Source organism: Xylaria bambusicola, assembly GCF_022495145.1.
Source record: "Xylaria bambusicola strain CBS 139988 unplaced genomic scaffold F5B22scaffold_8, whole genome shotgun sequence".
In the NCBI taxonomy this organism is placed as follows: Eukaryota; Fungi; Ascomycota; class Sordariomycetes; order Xylariales; family Xylariaceae; genus Xylaria; species Xylaria bambusicola.
The window spans coordinates 460,342-478,948 of NW_025953561.1; the positions used below are offsets into that span (position 1 = coordinate 460,342).

At 48.0% G+C, this 18,607-nt stretch overlaps 4 protein-coding genes across 4 annotated transcripts; 3 read left to right on the forward strand and 1 right to left on the reverse strand.

The window, feature by feature from the left end:
- Positions 1 to 5,275: 5,275 nt before the first annotated feature.
- Positions 5,276 to 7,388, forward strand: F5B22DRAFT_634486 (uncharacterized protein; the record flags this gene model as incomplete). The annotated part of the gene is made up of 2 exons (XM_047976987.1): positions 5,276 to 5,645; positions 5,701 to 7,388. 2 exons carry the CDS (start codon positions 5,276 to 5,278, stop codon positions 7,386 to 7,388), a joined length of 2,058 nt encoding a protein of 685 aa, XP_047833597.1.
- Positions 7,389 to 12,322: 4,934 nt separating this feature from the next.
- On the reverse strand, positions 12,323 to 14,658 carry F5B22DRAFT_595556 (cora-domain-containing protein). Its single transcript, XM_047974147.1, has 3 exons — positions 13,760 to 14,658; positions 13,075 to 13,703; positions 12,323 to 13,022 (listed from the first exon to the last, which is right to left on the reverse strand). Exons 1-3 carry the CDS (start codon positions 14,312 to 14,314, stop codon positions 12,623 to 12,625), a joined length of 1,584 nt encoding a protein of 527 aa, XP_047833598.1. The 5' UTR covers positions 14,315 to 14,658; the 3' UTR covers positions 12,323 to 12,622.
- Positions 14,570 to 16,059, forward strand: F5B22DRAFT_543927 (uncharacterized protein). The gene is made up of 2 exons (XM_047972873.1): positions 14,570 to 15,219; positions 15,278 to 16,059. The coding sequence occupies exons 1-2, from the start codon at positions 14,824 to 14,826 to the stop codon at positions 15,890 to 15,892; spliced, it is 1,011 nt and encodes a 336-aa protein (XP_047833599.1). The 5' UTR covers positions 14,570 to 14,823; the 3' UTR covers positions 15,893 to 16,059.
- A 167-nt stretch (positions 16,060 to 16,226) lies between these two features.
- Positions 16,227 to 17,853, forward strand: F5B22DRAFT_634488 (uncharacterized protein; the record flags this gene model as incomplete). The annotated part of the gene is made up of 4 exons (XM_047976988.1): positions 16,227 to 16,250; positions 17,027 to 17,473; positions 17,510 to 17,663; positions 17,837 to 17,853. 4 exons carry the CDS (start codon positions 16,227 to 16,229, stop codon positions 17,851 to 17,853), a joined length of 642 nt encoding a protein of 213 aa, XP_047833600.1.
- Between the last annotated feature and the right edge of the window lie 754 nt (positions 17,854 to 18,607).

Below are 18,607 nucleotides of genomic sequence, written 5' to 3' on the forward strand. Positions count from 1 at the left end.
GACGATGATTTGCATTTACTGTACAACTGTAAGCACCAGACAAGTCATATCAGATAAGTCAAGTGCACGTTCAACAAGTGAATGTCACTCCGATCTCGCGCCATTCCTCGATGGTCAGAAATTCCTTTGAAATGAAAGGAATTGCATTGGTCGTGGCATGGTTGGATGGAACGGGACGACAGCTGAGCTGGAGCGTTGAGTCATCGTGATTTCGTGATTTGGGCTGCAACCAAAGGGCCGAACCCGCGACCTCATTGGCTGTGGCGAGGACGGTCCTGAGAAAGGCTAAACAGGTTGCAGACCAGGGAATTAGAATCCTGTGATGCGCCGTCATTCGCCGTCACGGATGGCCATCAATTACAGGGCCCATCTGGGCTCAACACCTACTGTAGGTATACCTATCATCCGACGTATTTTGCTTCTTCGCCTGATGTGGCTGGGTTGGATTCGCAGGTTGGTATCTGGTCCTCGGGTTGTTTTGCATTACTGATGATAGGACGATAATCCAGCGACGACGACGATGATAATGGGTCGCAAACATCGCGCAGGGCGGTGTGTTACACCACTGAAGGAAAAGGAGGGGGGCTGGGCGAAACTCCAAGCACGTTCGTTTTTTTAGATCCCGCATCTTGACGGTCATACATGGCTCTGCATGGTGGGGAGAAGGCGGCCTTGACGCTTTTCCAGGCCTGCATCTGCATCCATCGAGAGGTTATCGAAGAAGCAGGGGTTGTGTCTGGCAACAACGAACCTTCTTCTACTACGTACATGAAGATATATATACATTTTTGCACATTGGTCAAATCATCAAATTACCAGCGAATTTAAAGAAATACATATCACAATGGGGGCCGTGGGAGGGCGAGAAGCACGGTTCACATAATGCTCAGTAGTACATGCATGAGTGCCCTGTGTATGTAAGATATGTACTTATTAACCTGAGTCTGGTAACCTGTGAAGTCGTCACGAAATTGCTGGTGGTCGAGGTGGTTACTTTGATGCCGGACTTGTCTGCGGCACAACTATCGTTCGCATTAACTTAGATATTCGCGTTGACGAGGCTTCTTACGTTGACAGAACCCATATTGGGCTATCTATCTTTTGCAAGGCATGAATGAACCTAAATGCCTTCCACTTCTCCGATCAACGCAAGCGATGGATAGGCAGAAGTACCGCCACAACGGTATCCTACTTCCGCCAAAGTACAGCCTTCTTCTACCTAAGTAAGTATTGTACCGCCCTGCCTCATAGCCATAGATAAAGCGACGCGGGCAGCAAGGCGAAGCTCAAAACCAAATATAGAAATGGCTCTTTCTGGATAGACTCATACTGTAATTGCACTTGAACATCTACACTACGCCAAGTCGGGGCAGAGTGGGTTAGTCACAGCTTTGTTTGTGTCGGGAGTCCATATGGATTGCGACTGAGGTTTGCGTTTCATTACCCTATCTCGAAACGTTGATCGGATCCAGGGCGCATCAAGTCTCCCTGAAAGCCTCCCTGAATGGTGTCAAGTACGTACACGGTAATGTAACAAGAATACGGACCCCCCGGACAAGACTATTTCTGGTAATTACCAGCCTACACTACGCTGCAGCCTACGACTACGACGAACAATTTCGGCAGAGTGGGATAACCCGAATAGACCCTGGGTTTCCTCTGGCTACAGATTATCTACACTACAATAGAAACAATATTGGGATCGATACCTCCTGGCAATGCCCTGAACACCGATAGCCCTGCGTTTCTACATACCTACCTACCAACACGAAGTAACATGCTATGTTGTAGGCATTTGAAAAAAGCAAGCTGCTGCTGCTGAGATGCACCTACCCGTATATAAGTCATCGCGATGATATATATACATATATATATTATATATGATATAAGTACAGAAGCTCTCTAGGTTTCAACAGAAACACCAGAGGAGTAAGTATATCATACGATGTATAGCATCTACAGTACCATGTTGATGCTACGAAAGAGCTGTCTCGTTCCCTTTATTGCCGCGACTCTGGCTGCGGTGGTTCGATTAGGTGAACGAATATGAAATGCACGCAACACACCCAAATCGAAGGAGGAGTCGTGAATTAAAGAGGACTTTGCAAATAAAATACTACATACCGACTGTACCTATATACTTACATGCACAGATATACCTTTACCTTTTACACATGTTTTACATATGAAGAGATAGCGGAGATGATGTGGATGATGTGCTGATGACTCCTCGCCTTCCGTGGCCCTCCCTCATCAATCACAGCTTCCCATATTTCCATGGCTGGGGGGGTTGCCAGTGTGTTGCGGACTTGCAGATGCGCTAAACCACTTGCGCTGGCTGGGTGCTGTAGCGACTTGACCGAAATGGCTCTCTGTCCTCGAGCCCTCTGCTCTAATTACTGCTGTAACCACTACTGTCACCACTGAAAGCAGCGCTGGGAGCGGTGAACTGGCAGCGGAGTTGCAGCGAGTTGCAGCGAGTTGTGCTGTGGCTACCCACCCCGGCTCTGCAGGTGGCATGTACGACGTATTGTATTAGTGAGGTGTGGTGGGGATGCTGCAGGTTGGGCCAATGAATGAGGAACATTATATACTTACTTCTTAAGTTATATGACGCTCCTCGACGCTAAGCTCTGGCTGATGCAGAGTCGTGGATGCGACCACCCTGCCTCGCACGATAGAGCCACGCTTCTGCGTCCTTCGGGAATCAGGGGCGTGGCCTGGGGCCAATGGCGCGCCAATCGTGTCTTTACCGCCACGCCCTCGCGTGTGCCTCCGTCGTGTCCTCCCCTGCTCATTTCGGGCTGGCTGTGGAGCTGTGAGCATGCAGTTCTTGAAAAGGGTCGCTGTTGACTGGTCTGAGATGTTACAGGCGCTGGAGACACATACAGCGCACACATGTCTTCCATGTAAGTCTCCATGTAAGTCTCCATGTAAGTCTCCATGTATGTCCCTAGTCCGTAGAGACTAAGCTTGGTAGGTAGAGACGGGGCCTGGCGAGCGAAAAGACTCACACATGGGTACGATGGATGGGTACACACCAATTCGCTGTGCAAATCCATCCTCTCCTGACCGTCTCTCTTGGGGTCCGCCAGTCTCAAGTCTTCAAAACTCGTCGGTACCCCGAGCAGCCGCCGAGTCCCCCTGTTTTCCCTCTCTCCCCATCGAACAAAGCCGTCGCAATGTTCGATTATAACATCTAGACCCGAGGAAAACAAGAGGCGACTTTCTTGAAAGTCAGCGCGAGTGCCCGTCTGTGTTCCGGACCGCTCTCTGCAACTCTTATTACTCCCGTCTGTGTTGTCCTCCCTCCGTTTCTCCCAAGCAAACACCGGTTTCTTCCCTTGTCTCTTTGTCTGTGTCCGCGGTGGCATTCACTTGTACTCTTGCGCCTACACAAAGGACTCACTCACTTACACTCACACCTGAGCCGTGAAACGACTGTTCCGTCATCAACAGTCTCTCCCCCCTTTAAACGGCATCTCCTTTCCCCAGTGATAAGATCCAATTAGACATATTTTCCCCCAAGCAAAAACAAAAAAAGAAAGAGAAGAAAAAAAAGACAGAAAAAAAAAATCAAGTTCCCCTCCAAAACTTATCCCTCAAGTCGTGTAAACCCCGAAAAGGTTCAAAATCGCAAGAGGAAAGCCTTTGTCTGCATATATGTGTCCATAATTACATTCGCCTCAACCCACGCTCCTCTTTTTGTTTCCTATTCTCGTACACTCATATCCACATTCCGAATGATTCACTCTCCTCTCAGTTCTTTGTTTGCATTACTCACTTGCCACTGGCGTTGAAACGGGAGGGATTCATCCATCAGCTGCCTTTCTTCCAGGCTGCCAACGGCGACACTGACCTGTCTACCTGTCTCTTGTTTGGTCTCTCTGCCTCTGTTTTTTGTTGTGCCACTTGGAGTCATCTGTCATCTGCCTGTCCATTTGGTACCTCCCCCAGCCCCTGTCTAGGCTGCCCCTCCCTCTCCTCTTATAATATTAGCCACCCAAATCCATCCTGTTCGGGTCCCCTGCTAGCGCCCTGGCGCCATCTCAGGCTTCAGCACAGCAAAGCTAGGACCACGTATCTGATCCATCTGCCCTTTTTTTTTTTTTTTTTTTTTTTTTTTTTTCTCTCTTCCTGTACCTGCCCTTGCCCACCCTTGTACCATAACAGCCAGTGTTGTCCGCTGGACGATCCGCTGGAACATACACGCCCCGGGGCTTGACACGCTACGCTACGGGTACCTACTCAGTACCTGATGCTGCCCTCTCCCCCCACCAGCCTTCGCCACCTAATCACGAGATAAGAGTCATCGCGCAGGCGTGCCCAGCGCCCCAGAGGCTGCCATCGACGCTAACAGCTAAGTGAGACCACTGTCAGTCAACCTTCTGGCCACCACCCTGCCACACACACCCCGTGTCCGTCTTCGGTTGCCCCCTTTGCCTTTGCCTTCCAACACGCGTGCGCCGACTCATCCATCCCCCGGCGCCGTCTGAGTCTAAGTCATCCAGGCTTCGCACTCCTCGTTGGCTACCTGTTATGACTATTTGCCATCCGCCTCGAGGCTCGTTTTAAAACAGCCGCCAATCCCACACACATACCTGTCTCCCCCCATGTGTGCCCTGTCGGTTGAAGGCGGTTGCAGCAGCTCGTACCTTGCATAATTCACTAACACCGACTTATACACAGCCCATCGTCGTCTCTCGCAAAACGCCTACCGCAACTGCACGCACACGTCTTAACCCGACACGCCTGACTTACATCATATCCTCGACCAGGCAGATTTGCCCGTGTCCGGTTCGGACCTTCTCGATCCCAACAACACCACAATACCACCACAATACAACACAACAAGTCAACACAACACAACAAGTCCTCGATTTCTTCGTGACACCCTAAGGTAGCGTAGCAGCCAACTTGATGGATATCTAGTTGCTGCACCTGCCGTCACAACAACCACTTGTTTCCCCAGTCGAAACAACAACCACACAATGCTTGCGATATCCTTTCTCTCCACTCCAGTCGTCTGTCTCGCCTTGTCCTCCGGTCTGATCGTTCGTGAAACCCTGGTGCTAGTTTCTCGCATTTAACTACTCACCTTCTCTCGATTCTTTGAAGCTCAATAACAGTGTATCCTATGTCGCTGTTGTGAGGACGCTACTTGGACGATAGATTTCACGCTTACACCTACGGTACAACGATCTCATTGGTTGACTCTGCTTGACGGGCGACTGGAGGTTTCCTATTACGACCTCGAACCCCCACCACCTCCAAGATGATGTACAGCGAATATGATTCGCTGAGCTGCACCATCAATCCTCTCGAAGATGGCCCATACAACTCCTCATTGGCTTCGTCTGCCTCATCCTCCTCCACTTCCGTCTTTTCGGAGCCATCATCTTTAACTTCCGATATCTCCTCACTCTCGACAACATCGGATTCATACCAATCCGATTCTTGTTTTCACCCTCAGCAACCCAGCTTTTGTGGGCGCCCGCGAAGTGGACGATCGCAACATGTTGATGTTGCCCAGTCGCTTAGACAGAATCCACGACGGACTAGCAGCAGTTCGGTAACCAGAAATGGCCCTCCTACCCTTGCACGTCAAAGCGACCGCAAACTCAACTTTGTCGATAACCTCGTTGGTAAGCTCAATAACGACCAATTCCACATCTAATGACACGCGCTCAAACAATCTAGATTCGTCGACCCAAATAGTCGAGGCGATATGGCCTTTGGCCTCAGTGTATCATCGCCAAGAGATGGGTCACAAAGCTGTGCTACCCTTGCGCACCTTTATTCAGGAGACATTGCGCCGCTCGCGCACCAGCTACTCAACCTTGCAGGTCGCTCTATACTATTTGATTCTCATCAAACCACATGTTCCGCAACATGATTTCACTATGGAACAGCCTGAAGATGTCCATGCAACCCGCGCACTTCAGTGTGGTCGTCGTATGTTTTTGGCCGCCTTGATCTTGGCATCAAAGTATCTCCAAGATCGTAATTATTCAGCTCGGGCTTGGAGTAAGATTTCTGGGCTGGCAACTCTGGAGATTAACCAGAATGAGATGGCTTTTCTGAGTGCCGTAAACTGGAAGCTCCATATCACCGATGTTGTCTTCAAACGTTGGACGGAGATTATATTGAAACATACACCTTCCCAGCCACCTCCGGGCTCTGGGTCCCAAGCAATCCTCGAGCAGTGTTTGGATTGGAAGAAGCTGATTCTGCAGCTTGAGCCGGATCTAGATAATCTCGAAGATTTGATACCCATGAGTCCCTCGAGAAGAGTTTTGGTGTCTTTGCTAGAGTCTCCAAGCTCATCTCCTGTAACTCCACGGGCCCGAACCACCCCCTTAACCGAAGCCCCCGATGCAACACCCACCCCTAAGAATATTGCAACTCCGGCGATAATGGAGCCAGTGCTGTCCTCAGTGAATACGCCTGGACGTCTTGCGCCCGCTCTCGGCTTGCTCCCTACGCCACGCCTCACGCCGCAACCAACTGGGTTTTGCACGCCTGCTGTTACTGCTGCCAACTCAATGCTTGGCGGAAGGTGCTCCATGGGTTTTGCGCTGGCCCAAGCTGCACAGGTATCTGCATCGCAGAACCTGGACAGGTGGCCATGCTCAATCAATACTTCACCTCGCAGTTACACGCTGACACGGCGTCCATCCCTTGCCAATTCTATTTCCTCGGCATCCTCTCCGGAGTCGATGATCTCGGACTCTTCACGCACTTCACGCTCATCCTCAATCTCATCAGCCTCGTCGCTGGCCAGCGCGCCGTCTGTCAAACTTGATGTTCAGGCGCGATGCCGGAACGCGAAGCTGTATGGTGAGAGGTATAGCTTGAAGCCGGCTATCGCTTCGGTCCCAGAAGATTACGAGGAAACTTGCATCACATCATCGCCCGAATCTTACACCGGCACGGTGGGTAAAGATTTGTACCAAATGTCATTGGAAACACCATTGGCTAGGCGAGATTGTGATATGGAGGACGCTGAAGATGCGGCACGCGCGCTGCAGGAGCTTCAGAATTATCACCATTCAAGTAAGCGAGTACCATTCCCGCGCTCGCGGTCTGGCTTAAAGCGAGGCCGACGAGTATCAACAGACGACTCTCTGCAAGAGAACGTCCGTGAGCTGCTGAGCGGACAGTGCTACCCGTATAATGCAAAGGAATGGCAGGGTGGAATGGTCGTTAGCCAGTCGGCAACCGATATTGACGTTCGTCAAACGCCTGTTCAGACCTCACATGATGGATGCAGGAAGCGGCTCTGCTGCTCTGCTGAAGCTGCTATTCACCCCTACGTTATCCCCGCGATCCATCCAGCAGTTGGGGGTCCTGGTGGTCCGGGAATGTGGGAAGGTATTCTCAATTAGAGATGCCGAAAAGCCTCAGCCACCTATGATAAAATTACTACACACCGAATCCTTGTGATAATATTCAACTGTTTCCTTTGTGTTTGGGGAACTGCATTGATATCGGACTCTTGATACCACCCTTGCAAGCTTACTTAGTTTATAGACCACCTGAAAGGCAGGTTCAGGAGATGCTTGAAAAGCGTGTTACTTAATCTCCATGCATTTTCTGGAATACGGCATTATGGAAGGGTTGCCGAGAAGGCTAGTTACTGTTTGTACGATTCATTGCAGGCCGCGTGAGGCCGTGTATGGTGTTCAGGGGTAATTTTTAGTGCGGTATGGAGTGTGGGGGAACGTTGAAAGGCAAGTAACACGAGCAGCATCACAACACCTTTTTGCCCGAACGAGTATTTCGGCGACGGGAAAGCTTGTGGCCAAATTGCATCAACTTGGAGTTTGGGGCATTTGTTCCGACTTGGTTTGCTTGCAGGACTGAGAGTCTTACCGACCGATCGATATTGGCACCCGTCGAAATACGATTGTCATTTCTCCTAGGTCGGTGGTTGCACAAGCCCAAGTTCGAGTGGAAATGATGAAGAAACTAGTCTACAGAGTTTTTGCAGCCTGAAAAAAGCTACTACTAGCAAACAACTAAAAGCTTTAGATGACATCTGGGGTAAAAGTCCAGAGACACAAACCTTGAAGATAGCTTCCAAATCTGAAAAACCGCTTTGAGCAGGACGATGATTGCCGCCTCTCCTTCGTGCAAAGAAAAGCCAAGCCAAGCCAAGCCTATTTTAACATACACTGTTTTTCTGTCCTTCATTCTTCGATTCCTTGTGTTACGAATTGCGCTTGATGCCTTTCCCAAGATGACCCACAGGATTGGGTTGGCTGATGAACGAAACGTGCAAGTTCTGCCCACATCCACACGCACACCAAAAACAATACTAGGGCGCCCAACTCACAAGTGTTTTGCTCTGAAACTTGTGATTTGCTGACTGTGATCAGGTGGGCATGATGCGACAGTTTCCAGAAATTCCTAAGTATATCCATTCCCCCCCTCGAATACCCGGCGTGGTGAGTCATTGATGTTTGTACTTTTAAAAAAAAAAAAAAAAAAAAGACTCCCGATCCAATCAAATCATGGGTGGGTGGGCTTTTTTCTTTTACTTAAATCCTTTGGTGGTGGTTACTGCTAATGGACCTATCTATCTAGGTACTAACTGAAAACTTGGATATTACCTAGGTATGTGTATTTACTTTAATTCTCTGGTTTAGGCGGCGCTGCTTTTGTATCTGTATGTCTATCTGTCTATTTATATAGATTGGTATGAGCGGTGCTGGTCTGTTGAGAGGTTACTTGGGTACCTAAGGTAAGTGCGGTAATTCCACTGTAAGTATTAGGAAATGAGGGTTTGCAGAGGATGGGAGGGGAGGGGGAGAATATCCGTCTGTGTCATGTAGGTGTCATGTAAAGTACAAAGGCAGATTAGGCTAGGTAGGGAGGGAGGTACCTAAGGTAGGCCAGTCGTCCATTTAGTGTCCGGTTCGGATAATCACAAGTCCATTGTCCACGGCGTGAATCTTGGCGCAATGTTTAGAGGGCCTGAGACGCTGTTGTTCACGATGGGTACGTAGGGGTTGTGAGACTGGTTACGTACTTACCTGTTGATTTATGATACTGTACCCCATGGCGCTACGTTGTTGTTACTCCTCGTGCGTGGGATGTGAATGTATTCACTTGCTTGCTCTTTTATCATCGTTATGTTCCCTGCCTGGATGGGTGACTGGTGTTGGTAGTGTGTGAAGCTACTGTGTAAGGAGGTAGGTAGATACAAGCTACGATACCACCACCCATCCCATCTCCTCATCCAACCATTCTTTATGGGTTTGTAGGGAGGTTATTTCCCTCATACACACCCTGTTTTCGCAGACCTAACATAAACTGGCGTACGGACTTATGGCAGGCCCTAGTTCGGGTTCTGCGCTCGGGTTCTGCGGCACTGGGGTTGGCTGGCTGGCTGACTATGATAGCTATCACCAGGTGTGTGATTCATCGGATGGTGAGGGAAATTTTTCATGCCTTCTTTTGCCACATGTGGGCTTTTCTTCTTATTAGGTCTGACTCTTACTTACTACTTACTATACTATATTTATGTATGGGTGTGCTCAATATATCGCCGTGTTGCGGGGGCACAAATGGTAGGTACGTGGCCTCGTGGTGTGCCTGCATCGTGGCTCGAATGCGTACTTACTTACATGTATTTGCTGAGACTGGGTAGGGTAATAAAGATGTGTTTTGCGGGATGTATAGTGTTGCTGGTATAGGTGTGGGTAGGTAGGTCTCTTTGAAGTTTGGTTCACGGTGCTGCTTGGATGGGAGGGACGGATGGTGAAATATGGGTTAGGGGATGGACGGTGAGTTGTACGCATGCATCTTATTCATTCTCTTCTTATATCTTTGGTTTCTTCTCTTGCTGTCTCCCATGGATTGAGAAGCGATGTTTGTCCAGTCTCAATGATATGTATATTCGAACTTGTTTTACTGAAGTTGGTGTGATGACACACATGTATATATGCATGGGATCCCACGAGTTTGGTTGATGTCTATCAAACTCGTTTATCTTCCCCTCTGTATGACAAACTATTTCAAATGTTATGAAAGTTGGGTTGGTAAACCTCAAGCGTTAATCACCTAGGTTTTATCCGGACCACTATGTCACATATAAGGAATCATGACAGCAAATCCCTATGCTTGCTACCTTGTCATCATTGATACGATATATACAACTGAGGCTTTTGCTGAGTTTTTCATTTGACTGAAGTTTCAGCTAGTAGATCCTGGTCGCTGAATAGGGATCGAAGTTGTTTTAGTTCTTGATCATGCCCATCGATCGATCGATAACTCAACATCATTGAATGGGCACCTAGCTTTACTTCACGGATGAATCTCAAATCGGTCTAGATTTACGTACGATAGGAAGGTGAACCGTGATCAAGGTGGACCTGAAAGCGATGCTGCTTTGGGGTCGTTGAAGCTTACAGCCATTCGTGTACATATTCGACCATGGGTAACAACCGGCCATCTTGCTTGCATTTACGATACTGCATTCTCGGTGTAAATAATTCACACTCGGAGACCGTGGAAATGTTTATCATTTTCTACTATGGCATGACTTCTTCTGGCTAGGAGATATCAGGGATTGAAGTACACTTAACCTCTAGCCCCTTATCCAAGTTCCTTATACTACATCCAAATGGTTATTGAATACACTGCATTACAGGTAGTATGCAGAATAGTAATGGGGAAAGCCTGTAGCACTCCATACAAGGCTTGGAAAAGTATTTTACAAGTGACTGAACTGGTAAGTTCCTTCGTATAAGAGTGAGACTCAACGAACTAACAAACCAAACGTAGTGGTCTTCATGAGAAAGAGCGTAGATATCACCGTATAAACCTATAGAGTACCTGACATGCTCAAGCAGATTTCTCAGGAACAGTAAAACCTCAGTAGATATGATTCTGTTATCTGTCGTAAGAACTACCAAGAGTACCAGAAGCGACAGCCACGCATCGCTGGGTACAGACACATGGCGATGGGACATGTCTTCGCCATTCCTAGTCCTCATGAGTCCACTGCCTTGTATCATCAATCCCCAACGCCTACGCGATTGCCAGCCATGGCCTAGACGTTTGTTGTAAGGAGCAAATGGCTGGGTCGCCAAACACCACTTCACAGTACCTCATAACGACGAATCAAACTGGTAGCAAACCACACATCCATCCATATAAACAAAGTCCCAGGACCTACGGAAACAGAAAATTTCGTGAGAAGTTTTAATACTTCATTGACCACACAGCGATAAGCCAATACTTCATCAGACGCACCGCAAGGGCTAGCGTAACTTACCATCGGAGCGAGTTCAGCAACACATAAAAACACACAGAGCAGTACGGCGAAAACGGCTCCGATAATCCCATCATGGACAACAAGGATACTATTGCCTGCAGATTGAGCTATCTGTTCCTACGGAAGATTCCGTCCCTCCGAGCGCACATACTGCTGATGCAGACTTGCATCGAAGCAATGAGCGATCGCTTAGATCAGTCCGAGGCACGACTTACAACGATGTAAGGAACAGTCCGATATCTCAGAGCTATTACCCGCGCGAATGGAAAGAAAGAAAGAAAGAATGGATGCTGATATAGACAATAGAGAAGCACATATCGCTGCCCAGGCTGCGAATGGCGAGACATCAGCGAACGGACGGCGGTTTGGGGACGCTATGCGGGATCATTTAGACGAAGAGTGCGACCGCGTTTTTGAACTCGTCGACAGGTTGGTAGAGTTAGTGGGTAAGTGGTATATTTCTATTCGTTCGAGATATATGATATACAATAGGGACAGTTTTGACATTCGATGCGTAGATGTGCTCGATGATTTTTTCCTGGATGTGCAGGGGGAAGAGTAGAGATATCTCATCAAGACTCGCGATTGGAAGGAAGCGCCATTTGAAATTTTGAGGCAGGCAAGGATAGACTCCGCGGGGCTATGATGGGTGTTACATGAAGGATATTTCTGCCTCCATAGAGATCTTCGTATCGACCTCGTGGAGATTCCTGTTATTGGATGTTATGTCGCGCGGTTAGAGCTTCATCGCATGAGTCTAAGGAGAACAGAGACATTAGATTCGGGTCCCAATGATCCGATTTTCCATAGATCAAAACTTATGAATAACTATCTAAGAGTGGTGACGCATATTTATGTCAATTGATCAGTCTATAAAAACTTGGTTTACAATACACGCCAGCTCACTGAAGCTCTTCTCTTAAGCTGTCCTACATGGTTAGATTGCACAAGTAATATGACAAAAGCCAGTGATTGAACGGACTACCGACGACAAAGTGACAGAGTCACGAGCAACACATAATGAGATAGCGAAACTGATATAGTTGCATCAATATAGTATAGATAGTGTTCCTAGCTCTATAATGGGTATATACCGGATGCTATTACTTGATTGTTCTTTGTCTTTGCCCGAATGACGCTTAGAGATGGGAATGATCCTCGCAAAATGACAAAGTCGTGAGCTCGACAGCCTAGGTAGTCTACAGAAGGGCCCCTCCTCACATAAAACGCCAGTTCCTCTATCTACAAGCAGTTGTGAGATACGTCACTCATTCCTACACATAATTGTTACACTACCCCTGAGCTGTAGGGCAAAATTACACTTAGCTGGCAGCTAGCTCACCACCAGCTTTTCTTAGGAGTCTTTCTGTCGTCAGCCTTCATCATCTGAAGGCGCCGTAGTTTCTCGCGATTCCGAGGATCCAGTAATCCAACGTGGCCGTCGTCGTGGAACCAGTGGTACTCTCTATCTCGACCGGGTGGTGCTTCGCCCTGCATTTTGATGCGCTGCAGGTTTCGCAATTTCGAGAGACCGTACTTGCACACCAAGAGGGACATTATGATGGAGGCACCAGTGACTACGCCGAAGCCCCAGTTTGTCTCTTCGATAAAGTTCTCCAGGTTGGCACCGTATAATCCAGCGATAAAAGTGCCCATAGCCAAACCCAATGTGCCCACGCTGAACTTCAGGTCAAGCAGCATTAGAGAGTTGCGATTTGCGTCTAATATGGCACGGATGCTAGAAGATACGTGTTAGCTGGAATTCCCATTATAGGGTTGGTAAACCTCACATTTCCTCGGTATTGCGAATCGATGACACCAAGTTTTGCGCTTCTTGCACGATTTCATCGCTGAGTTTATAGTAGGATTCCAACAACATCTCCACCTCTGTATGATCATCAAGTTGTCGCTGAATGTCATGCGTCTTCTCGGTCAGGTACATGGCTACTAGGTCATCGTCGGCTTCAAGAAGCTCGTCAATGGCATCACGAACAAGCTTCGCTTTTTGCTCAAACGTGCTAACCCGTTTAGAGAGGATAAGAAGAACACGCAGTTTATGTCGATCGATGTCGTCCTCTAGCTCGCCTAGAATGCGAATGACAGGGTCTCGCACGGCCTCGAAGTCGGCTTCTAGCTCCTGTGTGACAGATTGTAATACAGCCTCAATAGCGCGGAACTCGTACGGAAGACCGCCATTCGTTGCTGCTGTCTTCTGCTGGAGTTTGCCTTGCAGATCGTACATAAAAGCAGACTGGGGGTAAGACGCCTTCGTACCATAGACATCAAAAAGGAGTACTCGATTGTGTTTGATTAACACTTTCAGATGGAGCAGGTTGAGAAGTATTGAGGTAGGACGGACGAGAATATGCGGAAGATTGGACGAGTCGATTTTGCGCAGATCACGGGGTAGGAGACCAAACTATGCTGTGTTAGTGAGACTGTTGGCAATTTACGCAGCAATGGAGTCGCATATACCCTCGCAATCAACTCGGTTTTCTTGAACTCGCCATCTATCAATATGACATTGCCATTCTCATCCACCTCGGTACAGCGAAGTCGGGGCTCGGAGGCAGCCTTCTTACTGAGTTGGCGGGGTGTGTTGAACATGGAATTATTACCACCCTCACCATGGGCTTCGGGGAGATCATCAGGTTCCAGTGGTTGGCCAGGTCGTCGCGCACGTGGTTCCCATATTCCCGAGAGCCGTTCTTGCCATGTCGGCTTACATGGCGTTAGTTGACGACCTGAGGAGTCATGCTTCCAGCGCAAAGCAATATTCGGATAAGGCGAACGCTTGATCCTGGCCGCTCGGGAGCTCCGGGACAGAACAAGGGATTGGGGGCCCAGTGAAGTTTCCCGTAGAGGGGCTGACTGGTACCGGGCTATACACTTGTTCTTGCGGGGTTGAAGTTGTCCTGCTGGGAATGAAGAGACATTGCGGCGTGGACAGGAAAGGTTGAGGCTCTCTGTTTGGCGGCGGAGAAAGCGCAATAGCCCGACCGAAGGCACAGGCGACCGAAGCGATGCCATCTTGGGAAGTGAGAGGAGGAGAAGAAGAAGAAGAGATTAATTAGGGCAATGCAATGGACAGGATTAGGTCCATGATCTCTAGTGACGGGGGCATCTCCAGAGCTTGGGTATCGTCATCAAATCTTCAGGTGCGTAGCGCGGGCGCCAGCGCGAGAGATACTAGTAAAAAAAAAAAAAGCTGATGTTGCGGTACGTATTACAAGAACTATCTGGCAGCTGCACAAGGCCACAAGCAGCGATTGCTGGCAGTGCCAGGCGCTCGCCGCAAGATACCTAGAAGAAGATAGTGCACCATTATGGCGGGGCTTCAACGAGCCTCCCTCCCTATCCAACCCTCGTCCAACCCCCAAGAGGGAGGTAAGGGATGGTATCGAGTAAATGTGCAAACCTAGAAGATGAGTATATATATACCATCTTGGTTCTTGCATAGCTGATTCTCGCAATTTCTACCACCTGTGCACATGTTAACTCATCACTGATATCACCCCATACCTAAAAATAACTCCTAAATGGAACTGACACCGATCAAGGTGCGCGGCAAACGACGTGCCCAAGATGAACTGGCTGTTGCACCTCCACCAAAGCGTCCTCAAAAAGACCCGAGCGTAAAGAAGGACGCCAAGGCCCGCCGTCCCAAATTCTCCAATCTTGAGAAGTCTATGCCTCTTGAAGTTCTTGAGCACATCTTTTGGCTGAGCGAAAACGTCAATTTCCCGCGGGCCAGTCTTCGTCTTGGACGCCTGCTTTCCGGCGCCGCCACTCTGCGCGGAACTTTTCTCAGTGCCTTTGGACCTACATGGGACAAATGTTTTTCGCTCAGGGGTCGGCAGCACATAGTCGTTCACATTGATCATTCTGTTCCAAGACGAGATAAGGATGAGTTCCCTGGAAATCCCGACTTTCAAGTCCGCCTCCTATGTTCTTTGCCTGTCTCCTGCATCCTGCAACTAACCTAATCTCTAGACCGTTATATTAAGACACTCGTGGGTTACCATTGATGTCATTCTTGATTGTTGGGATATCTGGGTTCGACGCAATGCTCGAGAAGATCTGGCTTTCGAATACACTCCATTATGGGGCCATCCCACTGATCCCGCTCCTTATGCAGACTCCAGTGTTACAATCGGGGCTACTAACATTAAAGAAGCTCGGTTTTATTTCTATCAAGATTACTATACGTTCCGTAATATTGAGGACGATACGATGAAACCTATTACGCAGTCATGCTATCCCCATTGGGTCGAGGTTCACATATGTACCGAAATTCCAGACAACCTTATCACCGGCCCATGGGATGAGCCCTCACTTCAGAAGTTCTTCTGGCTTGTGCGAGGCGGTGCTCGTTTAGCTCGTCACCAAACATGGGAAACTACTCATAGGGGTTTCTACAACGCTGTTACCGCCAATCCGACCTGTCCTAATCTTACTGCCCTGAGATTACTTCACCTCCTAGATGCATTTAATGATTGGCCCCCATATATCAAACAAGACGAGCTCTCCAAAAGTTTGGCTAAGAAGGAGAACTTGCCGGCTTTGCGTTGGCAATATTACTACATTTCCGAGGTCTTGAAATTTTAGATGAATTCCTAGTATAGCAGGCCCTCACCAGCCTTCGAATACCGTTGGAGGGTTTTCCATTCGTCCATGAATACAGCTTCCGGGATCTGGCATTGGCATATTCAATAGCAGTGCCTAGCCTGTATAAGCCGTGTTAAAAACGTGGACATGTCATCTCTGTTTCATTACAACCAGGTTCTGACAGAGCGGATATCCGAGGAATGCAATGAAATCTCTTCTTTCCAACGTCTGGCTACCTCAACGGCTAAAATAATATTTACCAAAACACCAGCATCACCCCGATTTTGATAGCACATCAGGCCTGTGGTGCTTCTATAAGCCGATGTAACTACACATGTCTAGATGGCCCAACCCTTCTGTAAGTTTAGGCCCTGATTAGGATTCAGGCTTTCCAAGTTCTCTCACATCAAAACTTTCGGGTTGTTTATCGTAGCGCTGCAGAAGCTGCTTTATCCTCCCAAAAGGTCTGACGTTGTTCTGTTTGCGGGACATAGAGGGCTGAAAGTGGCCAAATAGTGCCTTCGTCTGCGGATTTCTGATGAACGCAGCCACCGAAGCTTTATGAGTCTGCACAGGAACCCGACATCTATAACCATCGAAATTAGCGGGCTGAAGATGGCTGTGCGAAGTATACACGGTGGAACCTATGAGGTATCGTTCCAGGGGCAGATGCAGTCTCTCCTGGATCGCATCCGTAGTGATCGAGCACCTTGCTCTTATCGTCGCGACTGGATATAAACACTGTCGTCGTTGCCCTGTCGAGAAAGCTAGGCAGCTCTGCCGTACCTGTACTCTTAAATCAGGATATTCGTTCTCATGCACACGATGCCCGAATGAACACCGTTGCGTTATTTTACTACACGAGCGAATAGTCTGGAGCTGACGTGACACGCATCGCTGGCTTCCCTTTACGAATTATTCTGCGTTTGTCTCATCGACAGTCTGAGAGACGAGGCCGTTGAGAAGGTGGTTCTTCTTGAACAGGGACATTTGAATCTGTACTAAGGGTATTCAGTCTCACGTAAACATTAAATTTACTCAGCTAGCACTTTGTGAGATTCTCGCATTTTTGTTTTAGATACAACAACATCGCCTGCGACCATGGCGTTACGTACCATGGCGACCTATCAATAGCTTAAACGTGATCTAGATTCTCGGGTCCTTTTTGACAACAGAATTACAACTATGGATGGCTTCTACGAGGTTGTTGTTGGCGGTACCTCGGCCTTTATCGTATTAGACACCGAACATGTACCGGTCGAAAACGAAAGCCATCGCATACTTCACCAAGTCGGCCTTACGTATTTTCCAGCTACGTCTATGGCCATGATGATTAACACTTCTATCCCCAGAAGACCATGCCTTGGCGATTTTTACGAGAGATACCAGCTTCAAAGCCTGACCCTTAACATAGAACTGAGCGATCAGTTACAAAAGGATCTCATCCGTTTTCGAGGTTACGTTCCAAAACGTCGTCTCAGCCGGTTTGCCCAGGAACGACAAATCAATCTTGGTAGCCTAGCACCCACGATCATCGAATTTATCCAATCTTGCAGTAGCTCAGATCCTAATATAAATTTTGTCTTAATCGGAATCGAAATGGCAGCCGAATGAAAGTACTTCCCGAGGACCTTTCCAAAGGCCATACCGTACTTCTCCTCATGGACAGACCTCCGCGATATTGGAAAATATATAGCTTTAGCCAAATTTTTACCTGCGCGGATCTCTATGCCTCAAACTTTTGGGTACCACTGGAAAGACATTAAAGGCAGTAATCGAAATGGTTCAGCTGATAGTGCTGGAGACGATACTGTATCGACTTTGGCTATCGCAAATGCTTTCTTTTCCCTCGAAACCCAAGACTAGCTACGTAGCCGAGTCGCTCGACAAAAAGGAGCGGAAACGGGCTCTCTTTCTCTTAACAACAAGATTGCGCTTTTACAGGCTATGAGCACTGCTGAAATAAAAGAGAAGCAGCGATCAAGAGAATTCAAAAAGACACAAGGCCCAGAAAGCGCCTTTAACAACTTGGGGGAAACCTTTATCGGACCTTGCTAACAGGGTTTCGGGATTTCGAACTGGCTCCGGCTAACCTTATCTACCTCGGTAGCCAACCTGCGCAGTCACCTTCATAGGCTGATTCTGTTGAGTGAGGGGATTGACAATGGATTATATTGATGTTGTTAAGTAGAAGTTCTAGGTTGCTGAAGGAATCCACTGTAAGGGGTAATATAGCCACGCCCACCGTACCTGCTAACACTCAGCCAGACTCCCTCGCCACAAGCACCGCAAATGCGAAACCACATCGTCAATCATTACGAGATTTCCTCATCTTTTAACTATTCGTACAAATATTCCATCACTTCAATCTTTCCAACAGATTCCTCACCTGACACCCGAAAAACACACACACAAATACCACGCATAAAGGTCTCATCACAGGAAACAAAAAAACAACACAATATGGGCGCCAGTATATACATAACTATTGGATATCACGCAGTAATTTCAATCCGATAATTTCGTTCATAGACCATAGTCAACCATAGTAAATTCAAAAATAAAGGGGATCTATATCGTTTCCCTCCGTAATGAAGGGGGAAAAGAAGATAGCGAACCGTTTGCTCGAGCTATACGGTTGGAGACTCTTCTTACAACGAGGATTTTCTTCATTATTATTTAGATGCCCAATCCAATAGCGAAGTGATGCTCAGT

Coding starts and splice junctions, on each gene's coding strand:
- F5B22DRAFT_595556 (XM_047974147.1), bottom strand. CDS start 14,314: ATGGCATCGCTTCGGTCGCCTGTGCCTTCGGTCGGGCTATTGCGCTTT. Junction 13,704..13,759: donor AAACCGAGTTGATTGCGAGG/GTATATGCGACT, acceptor AACACAGCATAG/TTTGGTCTCCTACCCCGTGA. Junction 13,023..13,074: donor ATTCGCAATACCGAGGAAAT/GTGAGGTTTACC, acceptor CGTATCTTCTAG/CATCCGTGCCATATTAGACG.
- F5B22DRAFT_543927 (XM_047972873.1), top strand. CDS start 14,824: ATGGAACTGACACCGATCAAGGTGCGCGGCAAACGACGTGCCCAAGAT. Junction 15,220..15,277: donor CTGGAAATCCCGACTTTCAA/GTCCGCCTCCTA, acceptor CCTAATCTCTAG/ACCGTTATATTAAGACACTC.